The sequence below is a fragment of the Symphodus melops genome (assembly GCF_947650265.1).
Source record: "Symphodus melops genome assembly, chromosome: 6".
Taxonomy (NCBI): Eukaryota; Metazoa; Chordata; class Actinopteri; order Labriformes; family Labridae; genus Symphodus; species Symphodus melops.
The window spans coordinates 1950711-1972046 of NC_136696.1; the positions used below are offsets into that span (position 1 = coordinate 1950711).

Here is a 21336-nt window from a genome sequence, read left to right on the forward strand (position 1 = left end):
CCTCCATTTTCCAGATATGAGACCAGTTATCAAAGAAAACTAACCTGCTATGTGACACAAGCACAAATCACAACTGTGATGTAAAAACAAAATTACTTTTATCTCTATTTGCACATCTTTGTTTTCGTCATTTGTTGTTGGATTATTGTCTGCATCAATTGATCTGAAGTTCCTGTTTTTAACAAAGCCTTTGATCTGCTCAGGGACATCTTAGTATAAATGCTTTTGTTTGTCTTCCTCCAGCTCTCCCACAGCAACATGTGTGTAAAGAGGAGGAGGAGGTTCTGGCTGACCAGCAGCTCTGTAACCAGGAGAGGAACTCCAGTCCAGACCAAGAGGAGCCAGAGCCTCCACAGATTAAAGAGGAGCAGGAGGAAGACTGCAGCAGTCAGGAGGGAGAGCAGCTGGTACTGAAGCAGGAGACTGACACATTCATGTTGACTCATGAGGAGAGTGACAGCAGTGAAGTTCAACTAAAGAGTGACCACCAGCTTCTTTCTCACAACTCTCATGATGATGAGGATCAAGATCCCACAGGAAGAGAGCTCGGAGTCTCAGAATCAACTGGAAAATCAGACCCAAAGAAAAACAGTGACAAAAGAAGAAGTCAGAAGAGTAAAAAATCAGAGAATGACTGTAGTCCTCACCAGGGTGAAAACTCTTTTAAATGTGACACGTGCAGCAAATCTTTTAAGAAAAAGTCAGAATTAAAGAATCATCTGAGTGTCCACAGAGGTAAGAAGACTCATACCTGCACGATTTGTGGGAAAATATTCCGTTTCAAGGCAGAACTGAATCTTCATGCAAGAACACACACAGGTGAGAAGCCTTTCTCCTGCAGCACCTGTGGGAAAGCATTCTCCTTGAAGTCAGTGTTAAATAAACACATTAAAATTCACACAGGTGAGAAGCCTTTTGTTTGCAAAACCTGCGACAAATCTTTTACAATGAAATTTAATCTGACAAAACACATGAGAACACACACAGGTGAGAAGCCTTTTTCCTGCAACACCTGTGGAAAAGCATTCTCCTCATGGTCAGGGTTAAATAATCACATTCGAATTCACACAGGTGAGAAGCCTTTCTCCTGCAACACCTGTGGAAAAGCATTCTCCACAAGGTCAGGGTTAACTGAGCACATTCGAATTCACACAGGTGAGAAGCCTTTCTCCTGCAACACCTGTGGAAAAGCATTCTCCACAAAGTCAGGGTTCACTGCTCACATTCGAATTCACACAGGTGAGAAGCCTTACTCCTGCAACACCTGTGGAAAAGCATTCTCCTCAAAGTCAGTGTTAAATAATCACATTCGAATTCACACAGGTGAGAAGCCTTACTCCTGCAACACCTGTGGAAAAGCATTCTCCTCAAGGTCAGGGTTATGTGAGCACATTCGAATTCACACAGGTGAGAAGCCCTTTATTTGCAAAACCTGTGGCAAATCTTTCAGAAAGACATGTAGTTTGACAAAACACATAAGAACACACAGGTGAGAAGCCGTTCTCCTGCAGCACCTGTGGGATAAGCTTCTCTCAGAGCTCAAATTTGAATAGTCACATTATTCAACTTCATGCAGATGAAAAGCCGTTTACCTGCACAACATGCAACAAATCTTACTCAGATGAAGGAGATTTGACAAGACACATGAAATCACACACAGGTTAGAGATCGCACTTCTGCAGTTGGGCGTAAAGATTTCTCAAGGTGTGATCTGAACAACCGCAATCATTGTCATACAGGTGAGAAGACATCCACCTGTTGTACCTTTGGGACATCACTTACAGCAAAAGGTTCTTTGCATTAGCACATCAAAATTGAAACAGGTTAAAAGCCGATGACTGGCCAAACAAGCAGCGGTTCTCTTGGAACTCGTGGTGACCATTACTGCGCGACGTAGTGTGCTCCTTCACGGCTTGTACCTACACTGCAACTTGTCTGTCAGAAATCTGACCAACTCCACGTAGCTTATCCCAAGCCACCCCTTAGGTGCCAGAAAGTGAGTCAATGCCAACCCAAGGCTTGTTTAAATACACAGTCGATTGTTTTTTCAACAGTATTTCTCCTCGTGGCATCCAGCCCTCTCTTAAAGAAAGCTTGTGTTTTGTAACAAAGAGCCACATACCAAAGCAGTTTCTCACGTCAAGGTCTGTTAATTGTCCTGATATCAAGTGTCCGTAGCATAAAATACTATGAAGTTATTTCTCTCATTTCGTTCCCTTTCCTCTCTCTTGAATAAAAAATTAAAACAAAAAAATGCAACTGGCAGAAACCAGTGGGACCCAGGTACACCTGACCCATATACTTTCTGGAGAAGTCTGGTTCGAAGGGGTCCTCATGGAAGAATTGCAGCCTAAAAACCATTCCTCCGAAGTGGAAATAACGGCAAGACTGTATCTCCCTTTTTCTCCTTACCTGTGGATGTAATTGCCACCTATGCCCAGGTGTGCACTGGAAGCAGCGGCAGAAAACATGCTGAGTTCTATCAAAAACTGTTTGCAAGTGTACCTTTGATTGATGCTGTTTTGAAGGCAAAGGGTTGTCTCAACAAAATTTTGATTTCATTGAGATATTTCTTCTGTTCAGTCACTGCATTTTGTGAATTGATTAAATAAAGGACTTTCACTTCTATTTGTGGACGCATTTTTATACACCTGCCTAAAACTTGTATATGTCCTTCATTTGTCAGATAAAACACATTGCAAGCACAGCCTATTTTCACCTTAATAATATCTGTAAGATCAGGTATATCCTGTGACAAAACTAGTCTGAATGTTTGTTACTCCAGCTTGGATTATTTTACCTCCCTTTTACCGGGGTGCTCCGGAAGGTCTCTGAAGACTTCTACTGGTCCAAAATGTTGCAGCTCATGTAATGTCTGAAAGTAGGAGAAGGGATCACACTAATCCTGTACTATGTTCACTGCACTTGCTCCCTACAATCTAGAATAGATTTTAAAATTCTTCTCACTTACAAATCTCTAAATGGCCAGGCACCATCTTCTCTTTATCCGCTCCCAGGATGCAGGCCTGTGTGTGGAGGCTACAGTCTTTAACTATACTATGTGAGGTAGAGCCTTAAGTTATCAGGCCTACTCGTGGTGTTAACAGTTCACTGGCCTGTACTCACTGCTCCAGAAATGCCCAGGGTTTTATTGGAGAGTTGTAACCTGTCAATAAAGTTTTGTGACCTGAGCAGATATGTCCGGCATTCATGTCACTGACAGAAATATTGATTCATCGAGTGTATGAAAACTCCACATGGTGTCAGAAGTTAAACTGAGGGTGAACTGCACTGCACTTCCATTCACCTGGCGAATGTCCACTCCCTTGTGTTGAGGAAATTATGACTTATGATTAAGACTCCTTAAACTCAGATGACTTACGTTGATAAAAGTTTATTCTACAGATGAATACTCCAGGAGACATGATTCAACAAAACACTTGTGGTTCAGTGTCATGCTTAAACATGACTGCCAGACACTTCCAAAGGCTCTGTATACCATATTTTCGGCCCTATAAGGCGCACCAAAAAACCTTAAATTTTTTCAAAAGCTGGCACCTTATATATGGATAAATATTGTGGCGAGCTGCGTGGAAGAATGACTAAAAGGCGAGCTCTAAGTCTCAGTCAACACACACTGCCCCAAGCAGGGCCATTTAATTATACAGAACACAAAATGATAACGCAAAAATTTGCCAACCGCAGAAGGTTATGAACAGCAATACCCAAAACACTCATGGTTTACACCAAAGTCCTGAACACCCATAATGCTTTGCGGCATCAACACCCCACGATTGGCTCTACAATCGCTACAATATTGAGCCGCAACAGGACTCGCAACTACGGTAAGCAGCCGCCGACTCAATTTTCCCCCGTAGAAGAAGTAGTGCGCGATGCATGCTGGGATATATAAAACGGCGTTTTATTTCCATTTGTGTTTGTGTAAAGACCCTGAAATGGCATCTATTAAGAGACATGCTTACAACGCAGAGTTTAAACTCAAGGCGATCAGTCACGCAGTAGAACACGGGAATAGAGCAGCAGCGAGAGAGTTTAACATTAACGAATCAATGGTGCGGAAGTGGAGGAAGCAAGAGGATGAGCTAGCGCTAGCTTTAGCCTAGCACCGTCCGATGGATGCATACCCAAGCCTCTACTGTAGCGCCTTATAATGCGGTGCGCCTTATATATGGAAAAAGTTTTAAAATATGTCATTTATTGAAGGTGCGCCCTATAATACGGTGCGCCTTATAGGGCGGAAAATACGGTATATTCAGAAGACATTCATTAAATCATTATCAGGGTCATACCACATTGACCCACCTAGACTATTCAATGACGTCAAGGAGCCTGGAGTGAACAACAAGTCTTTCCAAACATCCTGCAGATATCAGGAACAGCCGTTGACTCTCTCCAAGCTGTCCTTGGTGTCGAGACAAAGCTGAGCTGTATCGGGTCTGACTGACAACAGGAGCAGTGAATTAGCATTACACATTAACTAAATAATTCCAGAAATTCTATTACACTTGGCAAATAAGACCCCACCACCACCAATTGCACTGACGATCTGTGAAAACGATGCCAGTAAACATGGTGTTGAACTACATCCTGCATCACCTTGAAACCCCAGGGACCAACGCAGGGATCCTGATAAAAAGACAGACAGACAGACAGACAGACAGATACTTTATTGATCCCGCGGGAAATTCAAGTCCAAGTCCTGTTTGTGGACTAAAAGCTTGGTATTCAACACCATCATCCCGGATATCCTGCAACCTTAAACTCACCCAGCTTACAGTGCCTGCCTCCACCTGTCAGTGGATCACAAACTTCCTGACTGACAGGAGGCAGCTGGTAAGGCTGGGGAGAATCACATCCGGACCCAGACCATTAGCACTGGCGCCTCGCCTAAAATGCCCTACAGGACCGCTCTTCCGACTCTTTTACTGGCAAATGTAAGATCTTTGGACAATAAATTGGACCATATAGAGCTGATGAGAGCTGTGCATCACAACGTTAGGGATGGCTGTGCGTACATATTCACAGAGACATGGCTGAACGAACGCATCCCGGACTCCGCCGTTCAGCTTGAACAATTCACATGCTACCGTTCGGACAGAATCCTTATTAAAGGAGGAAAGAAGAAAGGTGGTGGTGTCTGTGTCTACATCAGGGATGCTTGGTGTCGGGATGCAGCTGTGGTATGTAAACACTGTTCACCGCTGGCGGAGTTTATGATCGTAAAGTGCCGTCCTTTCTATCAACCGAGGGAGATTACAGCGACCCTGCTCGTCGTTGTGTATATCCCCCCCACTAACAACAACGCGGATAGAGTCGATGCACTTTGGGAACTTTACAACGCCATCAGTGAGCAGCAGACAGCCTACCCAGACAGATTTTTCATCATCGCGGGGCATTTTAACCATGCAAATCTCAAGACGGTTTTACCCCACTTCCACCAACACGTGAGCTTCCCCACAAGAGAAGGTAACACCGTAGACATGATTTACACATCTGTTAAAGGTGCTTACAAGGCGTCACCCCGCCCCCAGATTGGCCACTCTGACCACATCAGTGTAATGCTAATGCCAGCTTAAAGACCCAGGGTTAAAGTCACCAAACCGGTTCTGAAGCAGGTATGTGTGTGGCCAGAGGGGGCTTCTGCTGCACTTCAGGACTGCTTTGAAACCACAGACTGGGTGATGTTTAAGCAGGCAGCCACCTACAACAACCACACAGACATTGAGCAGTACTCTGACACTGTTACCTCCTACATCGGCAAATGCATTGATGACGTCACCACCACCAGAACCATCACCAACCGGGCTAACCAGAAGCCATGGCTGACGGGAGAGGTACATCGCCTTCAGAGCTGGGGATGCAGTCGGCCTGAGAACAGCGAGGGCCAACCTGTCCCGTGGCATCAGGAAAGCTAAACACAGCTACTCACTAAAAGTAACCAGACACTTCAAGGACAGCAGAGACGCGCAGAGCCTGTGGCGTGGTATCCAGACCATCACGGACTACAAACCCAAGCCACAGACCTGTGACAACAACATCTCTCTGCTGAACAACCTAAACAGCTTCTTTGCCAGGTTTGAAGCAAACAATAGCATGCCCGCACAGAAGACCACCCCTCCTCCCCACGACCAGACCCTGTGCCTGACTGCAGCCAGCGTGAAGAGAACCATCTCCAACATCAACATCCGCAAGGCTGCAGGTCCAGACAACATCCCTGGCCGTGTGCTGAAGGACTGTGCAGAGGAGCTCAAAGATGTCTTCACAGACATTTTCAACACTTCTCTGAGGCAGACTGTTGTTCCAGCATGCTTCAAAACGACCACCATCATACCCATTCCAAAGAAGCCATCACCATCCACTTTAAATGACTATAGACCCGTTGCACTGACCCCCATCATCATGAAGTGCTTTGAAAGATTAGTCATGGCCCACATCAAATCCTCCCTTCCCTCCACCCTAGACCCCTACCAGTTTGCATACCGGGGCAACAGATCAACCGAGGATGCAATCTGCTCTGCTCTTCACCCAGCCCTCACCCACCTGGAGTCCAAAAACTCATACGTCAGAATGCTGTTCATAGACTTCAGTTCAGCATTCAACACCATCATCCCTCAGCAGCTGATCGGCAAACTGGACCAGCTGGGGCTCAGCACTTCCCTGTGCAACTGGCTGCTGGACTTCCTCAGTGAGGAAAACCACCATCCTGAGCTCTGGGGCCCCCCAAGGCTGTGTGCTCAGCCCCCTGCTCTTCACGCTGATGACCCACGACTGCACTCCATCCTTCAGCAGCAACCACATTGTGAAGTTTGCGGACGACACAACAGTGGTCGGTCTCATCTCCAACAACGATGAGACGCACTACAGGATGGAGGTGGGCCAACTGGCCACGTGGTGCAAAGACAACTACCTCTTCCTGAATATCGACAAGACCAAGGAGGTTGTTGTCGACTTCCGGAGGGCCCCCACTCCCAAACTCCCCCTCACCATCGACGGTGCTGCTGTGGAGAGAGTGAGCAGCACCAAGTTCCTGGGGGTCCACATCAGTGAGGATCTCTCCTGCACAGCCAACACCACATCACTGGCCAAGAAGTCCCAGCAGCGCCTCTACTTCCTCCGTCAGCTGAAGAGAGCACGAGCACCCCCACCCATCATGTGCTCCTTCTACAGAGGCACCATCGAGAGCATCCTGACCAGCTGCATCACTGTGTGGCTGGGGAGCTGCACTGCTGCCAACCACAAGACCCTGCAGCGCACAGTGAAGGCGGCTGAACAGATCATCGGTGTCCCGCTCCCCTCTCTTCTGGACCTCTACGGCACCCGCCTCACCCGCAAAGCAACCCGCATTGTGAGTGACCCCACCCACCCCTCACACAGCCTCTTCAGCCTCCTGCCATCGGGGAGACGGTACCGCAGCCTGCGGGCCGGCTCTACCAGACTGAGAAACAGCTTCTTCCACCAAGCTGTCAGGAAGCTGAACTCTCTCCCCTCTCTCCCCTCTGCCCCCATGAACACTGAACATTGGAACCTCCTCCTGTTTGAACATTGAAACAGAACCCTGGTCACTTATTGCACATTGCACGCATGCACAAGTTTCACTTTCTTATAATCTTGTTTTATACTCCATTTTATTTGATTTAACTTAGTACTTTGCACATTTAGGTTTATTAATGTAAATATTATTTATCTTTTTTTTTTTTTTACCTTGTTTTATTTTATTTACCGTACCTTTTTTATCTACATTGCACCGTGGGGAGAGGGGAAACGTAATTTCGATTTCACTGTATGTCTGACATATTTTGGAATTGACAAATAAAGAACCTTGAACCTTGAACCTCCCAGGGCTGTGTTCTCTCCCCACTGCTCTTGTCCCCCCACAACACCATTGGCTGCACTTTAGGAACCCTTCCGTGAAACTCCTGAACTTCACAGACCACACCACCAACATTGGTCTCATACAGGATGGTGACGAGTCTGTCTATAGACGAGAGGTGGAACAGCTGGCTCTCTGGTGCAGTCAGAAGCATCTGGAGCTGAACCCGCTCAAGACTGTGGAGATGGCAGTGGAGTTCAGGAGAAGCTGCCCCTCACTGCTTCTGTGAAGTACTGCTAACCTCAGTTTCTTTCCCCTGGCTGTCTGCTAAGAAGTGAGAGTGCCAAACATGTTGCTGTGACAGAATCCTGGAACAAAACTGTCCCTGTGAATGTACATATATGTAAATATATTTTTTTAACTGAAATTACCATACACATGTACTTTCCAAATTGTACTCTATATTATTTAATTATCAGGTTTTTTTTTACTTAATTTACATTGGGATTTTGTTTTCGTCTACCTGACTGTATATGTGCATTACTCGTCTTGAGTTAATCCAAACAACAACAAAAAAAAGATGGATAGATGCGACCAGACGCAAATGATGCCACTTCCACACTGAATTAAACAAAGTAGGAACTAATTTCTGCCGACTGTGTGTGTGTCTGTAACAGGAGTGTATTTATCGATGTTCGTATTTTGCCTCGGTATGAACATTTTTATTGTATATTTCGATTTGGAATTTTATTTGCGAGCTGGTTTTATTTTGGCGGTCTGTTAAGCTGATGTCACTTCCTGTTGTTTCGCGCCGTTGTCAGGCAGTCTGAGACCCCGCTGAGGGGATGCGAGTGTACAACTGCACCTCAGTTCATACAGAGTTAAAACACGGTAAAAAAAAATGTTAAATGGTGGTTAAAACTATGATTTTATCTTTTAATAACATGTTAACTGTTCGGTTAAAGCATTTAAAAAGTTTAATTTGATGTACAGTGCTTTGTTTGTAAATGCTAATTAGGCGAACCTTAAGCTAGAGCATCCGAGTTTCTCATGTGGTCCGTTGTATTTTCTTTTCCCCGTTAAAGGCAGGTTGAAACCCTGTCTATGAAGTTGCTGTACTGAATGTATTTTATTTTGAACAGGTATGTGAGCCCTATATTTGTTGATAGTATATATTGATTATTAAGGAGTTTGTTATTTTAAGATAACACAAAGTGTATAAATATTAGCTTAACTGTCTAAATTAATTTTTGGTCTTCACTAAACAGTAAGATTAGTCCTTTAAAATGTTTTTAATGTTGACTTTGACTATATGATCACATTCAGCTGAAATGCAATTTAGTGTTTTTGTTTAGAAATGAATGTCACAGCAAACTTGCATTCTGTCAGGCAGTCTGAGACCTCATGTAGAAGCCCTGTCTATGATGTTGTACTGAATGTATTTTATTTTGAACAGGAGTGAAAATAAATCTGCTCCAGTTGGCAAGAAAGTCCTCAGTATTCCTCTCATTCATCACACAACGCAGAGAGCTTGTAGCACACAGAGTGACAAAGCCAGACCGGCTCCATGTCTACTGAATAGTAGGTACCAACAGTATACAGCACAGATAGTATGCACTTTCTACTGCATACTGACAGATTGTGTTGGCACTTTACAATTTGGATATCCCTCTGTCACCACCATGCATGTATGGAGGCCCAGGTGTGATGATTGAGCAACATTTAAATCAGTATTTTTTTTTTGTAAAATGCTGCTAAAGGTATCTTTAAGGCTGTAAAGACATGTCAACATATTTGTTAATCTCAAATTAAACCAATATCTTCGTGTAATTTTGTTTTATTAATTGTTTTACTCAGTCGTGGTCGACAGAGTAAAAATTGTTTTCAAAGATCACTGGCCCGATCATTGTTACCACTGGCCCAGGAACTTTACTTTCTTGTTGGTGTGTGTTTTGTCTGCTTTTCTTGATGATGTGTTTGCTCATGTTATTTCACCATGCTCATAACTGTAAGAGTTGACATAAATTCATATTTTAAAAAGTCATCTGTAACTTCTCCGTTTTGGTGCACTTCGGCGTCAAACTGGAACTGCACTGTCGTAAAGCGGTTCCGTCTCCACTCTGAGACAGCGTGCATTTGTTGACAAGCGGAGAGCGAGGAAGCAAATACGCAATGAGAAGTTGAAGAACCATGTGGACTGAAAAGGTACAGTAATATTACCAGATTAAGATCAAACCTAAGCCACTGCAGCCCATTGTTTAGCATGTGTGTGTCTTCAACTGTTATCATGATATCTGTAGTTGTGGCTAAATGACTCCATGTAAACATGCTAGTTGTAGATCGGTATGAGGATACAAACTTTTTGGAGACAACTTAAAATAGATAAATATTTATATACACATTCGCAAACCAGAGACATATTTTGTTTTGACTTTCTGCTCCCAGTAAAGCTGCTAAAGGTGACACGAGTCATGCTACATCCTCTGTGAGGATGCCAACCACAGGAGCACCAAGCCCTTCTACAGTTAGCAGTCCCACTGAGGCTTTGTCATCATCTGTCTCGTTCCTGGACACTTCCTCTGCTGCTGTAAGTTGTTGCTACGACTCCAAAATTAGTCCATTTATCTCCCTGTTAGTTTATTGAACTCCTATTACAATTTTGTTTTAAGTATAATTAACAATTACAATATTTATCTTGCTCTTAGTGTTGTTCCACCTGCTTTTTTGCAATTCTTGTGCAGGATCAGAGGTGGATTTCTATAACACTTTACCTTGCTGGAAAGCTGCAATCCAACTTGAAGATCTGGTATGTGCCTCCGGCCCCTTCACTCATTTATCACCAGGCACCAATGCGAGATCGGCGTTGCCATCGTCTAATGGTTTGGATGACGTATCACCAGTGGAGAGTCAGTTTGCCCTGCGGGATTCAACTAATAGATTATAGGCTTCACAAGGAGGTGCGCAAGGTCCTGGACATTGACAGCTTCTATCTGCTTGTAACGGAGGTTCTGAGAGGCAAAGTGTGTCGCCTGACTTATTTATCTACAATTCAGACTTTCTGTGGCAACTTGACGTGTCCTATTAAAGGATGTTCAGACCTTTCCTGACACAGAATTAAGTTTAATCAGTGGAGTTATAATAACATGTTATGCTTTACCAATTTTAAAGAAATAAGAAATCCTTCTTAAATTCAATCAAACGTGGCTAATACATTTAGGAACCGTAGACTGAGCATGGAGCGAGCGGGGAACTTTTTTACTTCATTCGTCTGCAACCCCTTGCCTAGCTGATGTTGACAATGAACTTGTTTTGATTATGCCTGAAAAGAATTAAATACATGTAATAGCCTATGCATGTCAAAATCCTTTCCCAGAAGATTCATAAGGAATAACCCTAACCCTAACCCTAACCCTAACCCTTTTTTTAAAAATCCCCCCACGCCACTAGGGGGTGCTGCAGCACCCCGTATTCCCGCAGCCATGCAAACCACAGTAAGCTTTTCTACAATTATGCTGTTTTGTTTTTTATTCAATGAACATTTGAGGCAGCTTAGTTAAGCAGGTAAGTGTCTGAAGCTCCTTCTTTTTTTCATTGAGCTACTTGGTTATGTATAAATATGTATGCTTATTAACCTTGTGAAAGTTTGTCAGTCTTATGTATCTGCTATCTACATTGACACCGCAACCTGATCAAACCAAGACAGCAAATAACTAATAAGACCCCTGATTTATAACCTTTGAACAACATAAATTACTTATGTTTTAGGAGATGCAAGAATTTTAAGAGTGCTTTTCCTGTCTTGTAAGTCTTCTATTGTAAAACCTTCAACACAAGAACAAGAATATCCTGCAGTTTATAAACCTCAAATCTGCCGATGACATGAATCGATCGTACAGCCTTATGAACATGTCGTATTCCCCATGTAAAGCACAAAAACCCCACTTTATTTTAAAATATTACGAAGGCCTATTAAGACGTTAAAAATGCCAAAAGTTAGAATTTATGGGTGTTAGTTGATTTACCCTCCATTTTTCTCCTCTTTTCTTCTCCCCACTTACTTCCTCTTCTTTTTCTCAATATTCCCCCCTCCTCCCACACTATTATTCCCAAACTTTTTGCTTAGAAAGGCCTGAAACTATTGAGAACCTGTTCTTTGAACTTTTTCAGATTTTGATATATAAGGATGATCTTCCAAAAAAGATGTCCAGCATGGTCAATTTAAATCTCTGACTGGGTAAATATAACATCCATGAATGTAAGTGGAATTAAAGCAAACCCTCCCTAACTTATTTTAAAAAAAGGGATGTCTGCAAATAGTGAGTTCCTCAACAAACTATATGAGGTCAAGTTCTTAATCTCATAATTTTAGTAGTGGGTACTATATGTACTCCCCAGTGTTTAGTTTGTGTGCTTTTCATTTAATTTATTATTTTTATTTTTTACATTGAAGCTATCGATGCTATATCTGTAGAATATGTTTTTGTTTACATGCATACTTTTTGTTTCTTATGCAAATGTTTCGTTCCCAATCAGCATTTGTTCAATATCGAATAAAAAATATTTAAAACGGAACAAGAGAGCAGCCTTAACTCCGTTGTTGTCGGTCCTTTATAGTGTGACACACAGCGGAAGTAAACAAAGAAGAGCGCCAGTTCCGATCGCAGCTACATCTCCTTTTAAACTCGTCTGCTGCCGAAGCGCATCTTTTTAAAAGTTTAATAAAAAAACAACAACAACAAAATGTGTTCAGCTGAGAGTCTGAGAGAGTTTATCACCGAGCGACTAACGGCTGCTGAGGAAGACATATTTGTAGTTTTTAAAAGAACTATCATCGCGCACGAGGAAGAGATAGATCGACAGCGCAGACTGCTGGATATCGTTTGGAAACCTCACATCACCTTACACAGAACAGGTGAGGAACTGCCTAACTTATTTTAATTAGACAACAATTTATGTTAAAGTGTTATAAACGACGCCAATGCCAAGTCACGTCAATGAAAGAGAAAAACACTTCATATCCAGTCATCACAACCAAAGTCACACACTTTTTCATTATCTCTGAATTATAGCAGGCCTCATACAATTCAACTAAATCAGCATACTTTTTTCATTTAACTCTTAAATGAGAAATCTGTAAGACATGGACTAAATGAAATGATAAAGTGACTTTACTATATGATCAGACATTAATGAAACATGCTATGTTGAAGTGCTGAATGGTCTCGTCTTTGTTTGGACCAGAGAAGTTAGACGGTTTTAACCCTTTAACGTTCTGGTCGACCATATGGTAGAGCACATTTTGAATCACTATATCTTACTGAAAAACATGTTTTACTTAATTCCACCTGTTTCAGCCATCTCTACCAGTTGTTGAGGTACGTTATACTAAAAAGGTCCACTAGATGTCACTGCGTTTTGAAATAGCATGCAGAGGAAGTTAGCCTCCTCACAGGAAGTTAGCTAGAGCAAAACCACTCCTGACATGAGGCCTCTTTTTGCCATAATTTTCAAATGTATGCTCATGTTTTCTGACATATTATCATGCCTGAGGAGTTACTGAACAGAACTGTGTAACTTGAATGATAAAAAGAAAGACGAAAAAGGGTCAAATAATTTTTGCAAAACGTGCTCGACCAAACGGTTCATTTGGCGCTTTATGGTAAAGGTAGTGAAGCTAAGCAAATGTAATTAAAATGGACTATTTGCTAAAAATAATAAAACTTCTGATCATTAATTGATGTTCATATGATACATTTTGATATAATATCATTATATATGATGAAATGACTTTAGAAAGTTGTCTAAAAACATGCTTGACCAAATGGTTCAGTTGTCCTTTAGTTGTAAGACGGTACATTACAATTTTTTGTAAAATAAAAATAATTTACAATTTCTGTGAAATTAAAACACTATTACTGTTGATTTAATGTGATTTCATCATGAAATATATCAGTATGGTATTTCACTTTCATTTTTGCAAATAGTAGATGGATGCGAAAACATTTTATGGTGCTAGGCCGCGCACCTTTCTGGCCCTTATACCAGAAAATCCTCAAGACTCTGATGCTGATCTAAGTGATGATGATGATGATGACTGTACAGAGGATCCTGATTATCAGCCCACACAAGTAGAAGAGACTGGGGATTCTTCTTTTGACTCTCTGGATGAGGAGGAAGTTGCTTCAACAAGCACACCTACCAAACCAACGCCCCATAAGAAGAGAAGAGGGAAAAATGTCCTCAAAACCATTTCCTTGGAAGAGATAAAGGACAGCCCTGACCCTAGTTCTGGATGTCTGGGTGTCAAGTGCATTGGCACTGCTTCCTTGATGACAGACAAAGAACTGATGAAGAAAGGTCGTGGAGCTTTTGATTACCGGTCAGCTGAAGGGGTGAAATGGTCTGACAACAAATGTGTCAACCTTCTCAGCAATGCATGTGGGATCAAGCCTCTTTCAACTGTCAAATGGTGGAGCAAGGAGGCCCATGCAAAGATCTCCATCCCATGCCCATCATTCATTCTTGCCTAGAATGAGCATATGGGAGGCATTGATCTTTCTGACATGCTGGTGCACTTGTACAAGACTCCAGCCAAGTCAAGGCGATGGTACATTCCTCTGTTTGGTTACATCCTTGACCTGTGCATCTCAAATTCCAGGCTGGTCTACAAGAGGGACTGTGGCCTACTGAAAGAGAAGCTGATCCCTCTCAAAAGGTTTCGACTGGCAGTTGTGCACAGTTTGAAGCAAGTCAACAAGCCTGCATCCAAAGTTGGCCGACCATCTACCTCCTCCCCACCACACGAGCCATCTCAGAAGAAACGCTACTGCCCAAGACCCTCACAATCACAACCAGATGTGCGGTATGACAACTGTGGGCATTTGCCACTTCACTGTGACAAGCGGGGACGGTGCAACCTCTGTCCAGGTGGAAGTGCCAGAAATCCATGGTTTTCCTGTGTTTGAATGCAAACCAGCAATGCTTCGTAGCATACCACCAGAAATGAATGGATCCAAAAACATTTGTGCAGTTGCACCACCAGATAGCTGAGCAATTTTGATTTATTTCTACTGTTGTCTACAGTTTATTTTATTTTTTCTACATTTTCTGTATTTGTCAATGTATTTTGATACATTGGCTGTTTTAAGTTATTCAATTTTGAAAGTATGTTATAATTTTCAGTTGTATATGTAGTCATGTTCATAGAAAGAGTCATCTATGCATAGAAATATCTTTTATTTCAGTTAAATGCATAAAAATCTATGCAGATTATTGAAAATGCACGTTTACCATGAAGCGACATCTCAACCGTTTGGTAGAGGTCAATATTTCAAAAACTATGGGGTCTGTTAAAAAAATTTTTTTTAATTGTTGTTATTAGTGCCCCAAGGAAATAGAAAATATAAAGAAAAATTTTTTTCATTGCTTTTTTCTTGGTGAGGACTTTAAAGGGTTAAGGCACCCCCACATGGCTGTTTTGGACGCCTCTCCATTTGCCAGATATGAGAGCAGTTATCATGGAAAACCAACCTGCTATGTGACACAAGTACATATTGAAACTGTGATGTAAAAAAAATTACTTATATCCCTATTTGTAGAGCTGCAGCTATCGAATATTTTCGTAATCGAGTATTCTATCGAATATCCCGTCGATTAATCGAGTAATCGAATGAATCCTAATTTTGCTTAATTAAGGTTTAAGTCGTCTCGGGTTATCCCTACAAACCTGCTTCTTTGCAGTTACCATGGAAACGCCTGCTTGTTACAATCAACCACCTCTACTCTACAGCTGCTGACACTCACCATATTACTGACAGGGTCCCAAATTCACTTTCTGATTCACTGGTCAAGGCGGCAGGTAGATGAAAAATACAGGCCAAACACGTTTTAATGGCTGAAATAACAAATAGTGTTTTGTGTAGCCTACACATCTGTTACAGTACATTTAATAGAGAAAGCATTATGTTCTGTTGAATCAATCACAGAATCATCATTATTAGAATCATTATGTCAGATAAGGAAATTGAGAAACTTTAAATATATATTTGCTAAATTATTATTCTACAAACAAGTTTTGTCTTGATTTAGCTTTGAAGACATCAGACATTTCATATAATCAGCCTGTATATTGTTAAAAGAGTATCTCTGTCTGCTCCTGCAGCGCGTGCATTCAGCGCACTCACAGACTACAGAGACCAGAGACGTGTCTATGACAGAAACTGTGAGAGGACGCTGCTATCGTTATGTTCGCTGCAAACACGGAGAGAGTGAACGGAGAAAGAGCGCGCTGCGCTCGTGTGTGTGTGTGTGTGAGCGCTGAAGTGTCTGTGCGTAAGAGAGAGGAGCAGGTAGCTGCAGCTACATTAAACGTGTTTTATACTCATAGCAAAGTTTTGATGACGCAAAAAAAATAAAAATTAACGAAGCCTCGAGGCAGCGAAAATTCCTCGATGAATTTTTGTAATCGAATTATTCGAGTTATTCGAGGAATCGTTTCAGCTCTACCTATTTGCACATCTTTGTTTTTGTCATTTGTTGTTGGATTATTGTCTGCATCAATTAATCTGATGTTCCTGTCTTTAACAAAGCCTTTGATCTGCTTAGAGACGTTAGTAAATGCTTTTGTTTGTCTTCCTCCAGCTCTCCCACCAGCTCTCCCACAGCAACATGTGTGTAAAGAGGAGGAGGAGGTTCTGGCTGACCAGCAGCTCTGTAACCAGGAGAGGAACTCCAGTCCAGACCAAGAGGAGCCAGAGCCTCCACAGATTAAAGAGGAGCAGGAGGAAGACTGCAGCAGTCAGGAAGGAGAGCAGCTGGTACTGAAGCAGGAGACTGACACATTCATGTTGACTCTTACTCATGAGGAGAGTGACCACAGTGAAGATCAACTAAAGAGTGAACTCATCAACTCTCATGATGATGAGGATCAAGATCCCACAGGAAGAGAGCACATTAAAGAGCGACTAACAGCTGCTGCTGAAGACATATTTTTAATCTTTAAAAGAACAATCGTCGAGTACGAGGAAGAGATCAACCGTCAGAGCAGACTGCTGGATATCGTTTGGAAACCTCACATCACCTTACACAGAATAGGTGAGGAAAAACAAACTATTCTTAACTAATGTAAAGTGAAGTTGGGTTTTTATTTGTGACCAGTGGTGCTATATTTGGATCAAATATGACGTAACATTTATTTATTTTTTAAATGAAAATGATATTATGCCACAAGATGCAATGTGGATAGGGCGGTGGTCAACGGCGGGGGCCTCGGCGACCACCGAGCAGTGCGACCCAAGCAGTACGCCCAAGCACGCACTGCTTGGGCTCTGGAACCCAGCTCCTCGAGAGGGGCTGGACTCTCTATTTCTCTGGAGTTGCCCGCGGTGAGAGGCGGCGGGCTGGTGTGGGCTTGCTCATAGCCCCACAGCTCAGCCGCCAGGTGTTGGTGTTCACTCCGGTGAACGAGAGGGTCGTGTCCCTGCACCTTCGGGTAGGGGACAGGTCTCTCACTGTCGTCGGGAGGTGTTCCGGGCATGTCCCTCCGGGAGGAGGCCTCGAAGTAGACCCAGGACACGCTGGAGAGACTTTCTGTCGGCTGACTTGGGAACGCCTCGGGGTCCCACCAGAAGATAGATAGATAGATACATACATACATACATACATACATACATACATACATACATACATACATACATACATACATACATACATACATTATTGATCCCGAGGGAAATTCAAGGCATCCAGTAGCAGTATACAGACAGGCAGGACACAAGACATTAGTTACAATACACACCCGCTGCCCCCCCTGCCTCTGTGTACAATAATCCCCCAAACAAGATTTAGCAGCCCCTATGTGACTAAAAGTAAACATAATTACAAGTTAAGCCTGTGCAGTTAGCATTAGCATTAGACTTAAACTTATATAGCATAATGTAGATAACCTGTGAGGAGAGAAAAAACATGTGCTGGTTAAAAGAGACCTGTAAACAGTTAAAGAGCCTTAGAAACAAAGTGCTGACCTTCTATCAATCAATCAATCAATCTTTATTTATATAGCGTCAATTCATAACAGGCGTTATCTCAAGACACTTTACAAAAGCAGGTAAAGGACCTTACTGTTTGTCTGTTAACATTAACAAAAGGGCAGGTAACAAGACCATGCTCATTGTTATGTTTACAAAAAGCAGGTAAAGGACCTTACTTATGGCTATGTTACAAGAGCCCAGCTTAATCCGTCATGGCGTGGCAAGAAAAAACTTCCTTTTAACAGGCAGAAATCTTCAGCAGACCCGGGCTCATGACGGAACAGCCATCTGCTAAACTGTGCTGGGCTTGAAAATGGGATGGGGGAGATGGGACAAGATGCAGAAAGAAGAATAGGATGGGATAGGTTGGGGGGGGGGAGGGGGTCTGGGCAGGCCATCCTCAGGGGGAGGGGGGGGGGTTGTTTGGGCAGGCCATCCTCACCAACAGTCCCAAGGAACCTAAGAGAGCTCAAGGAACCTAAGAGAGCTCAAAAGGAGAGGTTAGAATACAAAGATAGTGACAAGCTACTGCTTGTCACTATAGACATATCTTATTACTATAAGGTAAGAAAGCTGGGAGAGAAAGAGGGAGAGAGAGATAAGAGATCCTGGTGCCAGTTCCCCCGGTAGTCTAAGCCTATAGCAGCATAACTATGAGCTGGTCCTAAGCCAGCCCTAACTATAAGATTTATCAAAAAGAAAAGTTTTAAGTCTATTCTTAAAAGTACCTAGTGTGTCTGCCTCCCGGACCCCGACTGGTAGACGATTCCAAAGGAGCGGTGCCTGATAACTAAAGGCTCTACCTCCCATAGTACTTTTAGAGACTATAGGCACCACAAGCAGGCCTGCATTCTGGGAACGTAATGTTCTTGATGGATAGTACGGTACAATTAACTCTTTAAGATACGATGGTGCCTGACCGTTTAGAGCTTTGTAGGTGAGCAGAAGGATTTTAAATTCTATTCTAGATTTTATAGGGAGCCAATGGAGAGAAGCCAATACAGGAGTAATGTGGTCCCTTTTCCTCGTTCTAGTAAGAACACGAGCTGCAGCGTTTTGGACGAGTTGGAGGGTCTTTAGAGATTTACCATAGCACCCTGCTAAAATAGAATTACAGTAATCCAACCTGGAGGTAACAAATGCATGAACTAATTTTTCAGCATCATGTTGTGACAGGATCTGCCTGATCTTAGAGATATTACGAAGGTGAAAATAAGCTGTCCTTGAAATTTGTTTAATGTAGGAATCAAAGGACATATCCTGATCAAATAGAACTCCTAGGTTCCTAACAGTGGTACTGGAGGCTACACTAATACTACTAAGGGCCGTCATATCGGCAGAGAAAGTCTCTCTAAGGTTCTTAGGACCAATCACTATAACTTCAGTCTTGTCTGAGTTGAGCAGTAAGAAGTTTCTGGTCATCCAGGTCCTGATGTCCTTGACGCAGGCTTCTAGTTTACGAAGCTGGTTGGCGCCTTCTGGCTTCATTGCTATGTAGAGCTGAGTATCGTCTGCATAGCAATGAAAGTTCATGGAGTGTTTTCTCATAATACTACCTAGAGGAAGCATATATAATGTAAATAAAATCGGACCAAGCACTGATCCTTGAGGCACTCCATGGCTAACTTTGGTGTACAAAGAGGACTCATCATGAACATGCACAAACTGAGATCTATCTGACAAATAGGATCTAAACCAACTTAGAGCAGTCCCTGTAACTCCAAGCAATTGTTCTAGTCTCTGTAACAGAATCTGATGGTCAATTGTATCAAAAGCAGCACTAAGATCTAACAGGACAAGCACAGATAGAAGTCCCCTGTCTGAGGCTAACAGAAGATCATTTGTTACTCTAACAAGTGCAGTCTCAGTGCTATGGTAAGCTCTAAATCCCGACTGGAACTCCTCAAACAAGCTGTTGTTGTGGAGAAAATCACACAACTGATTAGCTACCACTTTCTCTAAGATCTTGGAGATAAAAGGAAGGTTAGATATAGGTCTATAGTTAGCTAGAGTTCCTGAATCAAGAGTAGGCTTTTTAAGGAGCGGTTTAATTACAGCTACTTTAAATGACTGGGGTACATAACCTGCTGCTAAAGATATATTGATCATATCTAGTATGGAGCTGCTAACTAGAGGAAAGACTTCCTTAAACAACTTGGTTGGGATTGGCTCTAAAAGACAAGTTGACGGTTTAGACGCAGAAATAATCGAATTTAGTTCTGCGAGGTTAATTGGAAAAAAACAATCGAGGTTAGTATCAGAATTTGGAGCCGTTTCTGCCGAATCGAAAATATAGGAGGAATCTGCACTAAGGTAGTAAGTTGCTAATTTTGTCTCTAATGTTTAGAATTTTATCATTAAAAAAGCTCATGAAATCATTACTGCTAAGGGCTAAAGGAATAGATGGCTCAAATGAACTATGACTCTCTGTCAGCCTGGCTACAGTGCTGAAGAGGTATCTAGGGTTGTTTTTATTTTCTTCGATAAGAGACGAGTAATAGGCCGTGCGGGCCTGCCGTAGAGCTTTCATATATCGATTATGACTATCTTGCCAAATTAAACGAGATTCTATCGTTTTGGTGGAGCGCCAAATTCTTTCACATTTACGTGACGTTAGTTTTAGAGTACGGGTTTCTAAATTGTACCATGGAGCTGATCTCTGTCGTTTGATTGGCTTCTGTTTTAGGGGAGCGATTGAATCCAGAGTAACTCTAAGTGAATCCACCGCACTATCTACAAACTGATCTAGCTGAGAGGGACTAAAGTGGTTATAGGAGTTTTCAACTAGGTTAGGGGATGGAACAGAAACAAAGGCAGCTGAAATAGCATCCTTAAATTTAGCTACAACATTATCATTTAAATTTCTAGAGAGCACTTTTTTATTAAGAGGAGTTAAGGTTGGTAAAAAGAAATCAAAAGTTATTAGGAAATGGTCTGATATCAGAGAATTTTCCAGAAAAACCGACAGACTGTTAATTTCAATACCATAAGCTAAAACAAGATCCAGGGTGTGGTTAAATCGATGGGTAGGTTTGTTTACACCCTGGGTGAAGCCAATAGAGTCCAATAGAGACATGAAAGCCATGCTAAGACTGTCATTAACAACATCCACATGGATATTGAAATCACCTACAACAATTATTCTATCACTGCTAAGAACTATGTGTGATAGAAATTCTGCAAATTCAGATAGAAATTCTGAATATGGGCCAGGAGGGCGGTAAACTATAACAACTAGAACTGGCTGAAAAGTTCTAGAGACTGGATGTGAAAGACTGAGTGCAAGACTTTCAAAAGAGGTATAATTCAGCTTTGGTCGAGGATTGATTATAAGACCAGAATTAAAAATAGCTGCTACTCCACCACCTCGACCAGTGTCTCGAGCTATATGAGCATTCAAATGACTGGGAGGGGTGGATTCATTTAAACTAACATATTCATCCTGAGAAAGCCAGGTTTCAGTTAAACAAAGTAGAT

The 21336-nt window shown here is 42.3% G+C and overlaps 3 protein-coding genes across 13 annotated transcripts in view; all 3 read left to right on the forward strand.

Annotated features, from left to right (window-relative positions):
• Nucleotides 1-21336, forward strand: part of LOC306825260 (uncharacterized protein) — a 154448-nt gene that overhangs the window by 115854 nt on the left and 17258 nt on the right. The window lies entirely within an intron of this gene.
• The window catches only part of LOC306825255 (uncharacterized protein), a 59545-nt gene that overhangs the window by 10834 nt on the left and 27375 nt on the right, over nucleotides 1-21336 (forward strand). For 2 of the 8 annotated variants that reach the window (XM_079345868.1, XM_079345869.1), the window contains exon 3: nucleotides 244-1323. In XM_079345868.1, the coding sequence (XP_079201994.1) occupies nucleotides 244-1323 (1080 nt within the window). Of the gene's footprint in view, nucleotides 1-243; nucleotides 2629-9287; nucleotides 9413-10276; nucleotides 10751-21336 lie in introns of those variants that run through there. The other 6 variants (XM_079345874.1, XM_079345875.1, XM_079345871.1 and 3 more) reach the window with 6 other exon arrangements.
• Nucleotides 12232-21336, forward strand: part of LOC306825253 (piggyBac transposable element-derived protein 4-like) — a 73019-nt gene continuing 63914 nt past the window's right edge. The window contains exons 1-2 of one of the 4 annotated variants that reach the window (XM_079345863.1): nucleotides 12239-12743; nucleotides 16484-16924. In XM_079345863.1, coding sequence (XP_079201989.1) covers nucleotides 12572-12743; nucleotides 16484-16924 — 613 coding nt within the window. In that variant the 5' untranslated portion in view covers nucleotides 12239-12571. Of the gene's footprint in view, nucleotides 12744-16483; nucleotides 16925-21336 lie in introns of all 4 variants that reach the window. The other 3 variants (XM_079345861.1, XM_079345862.1, XM_079345864.1) reach the window with 3 other exon arrangements.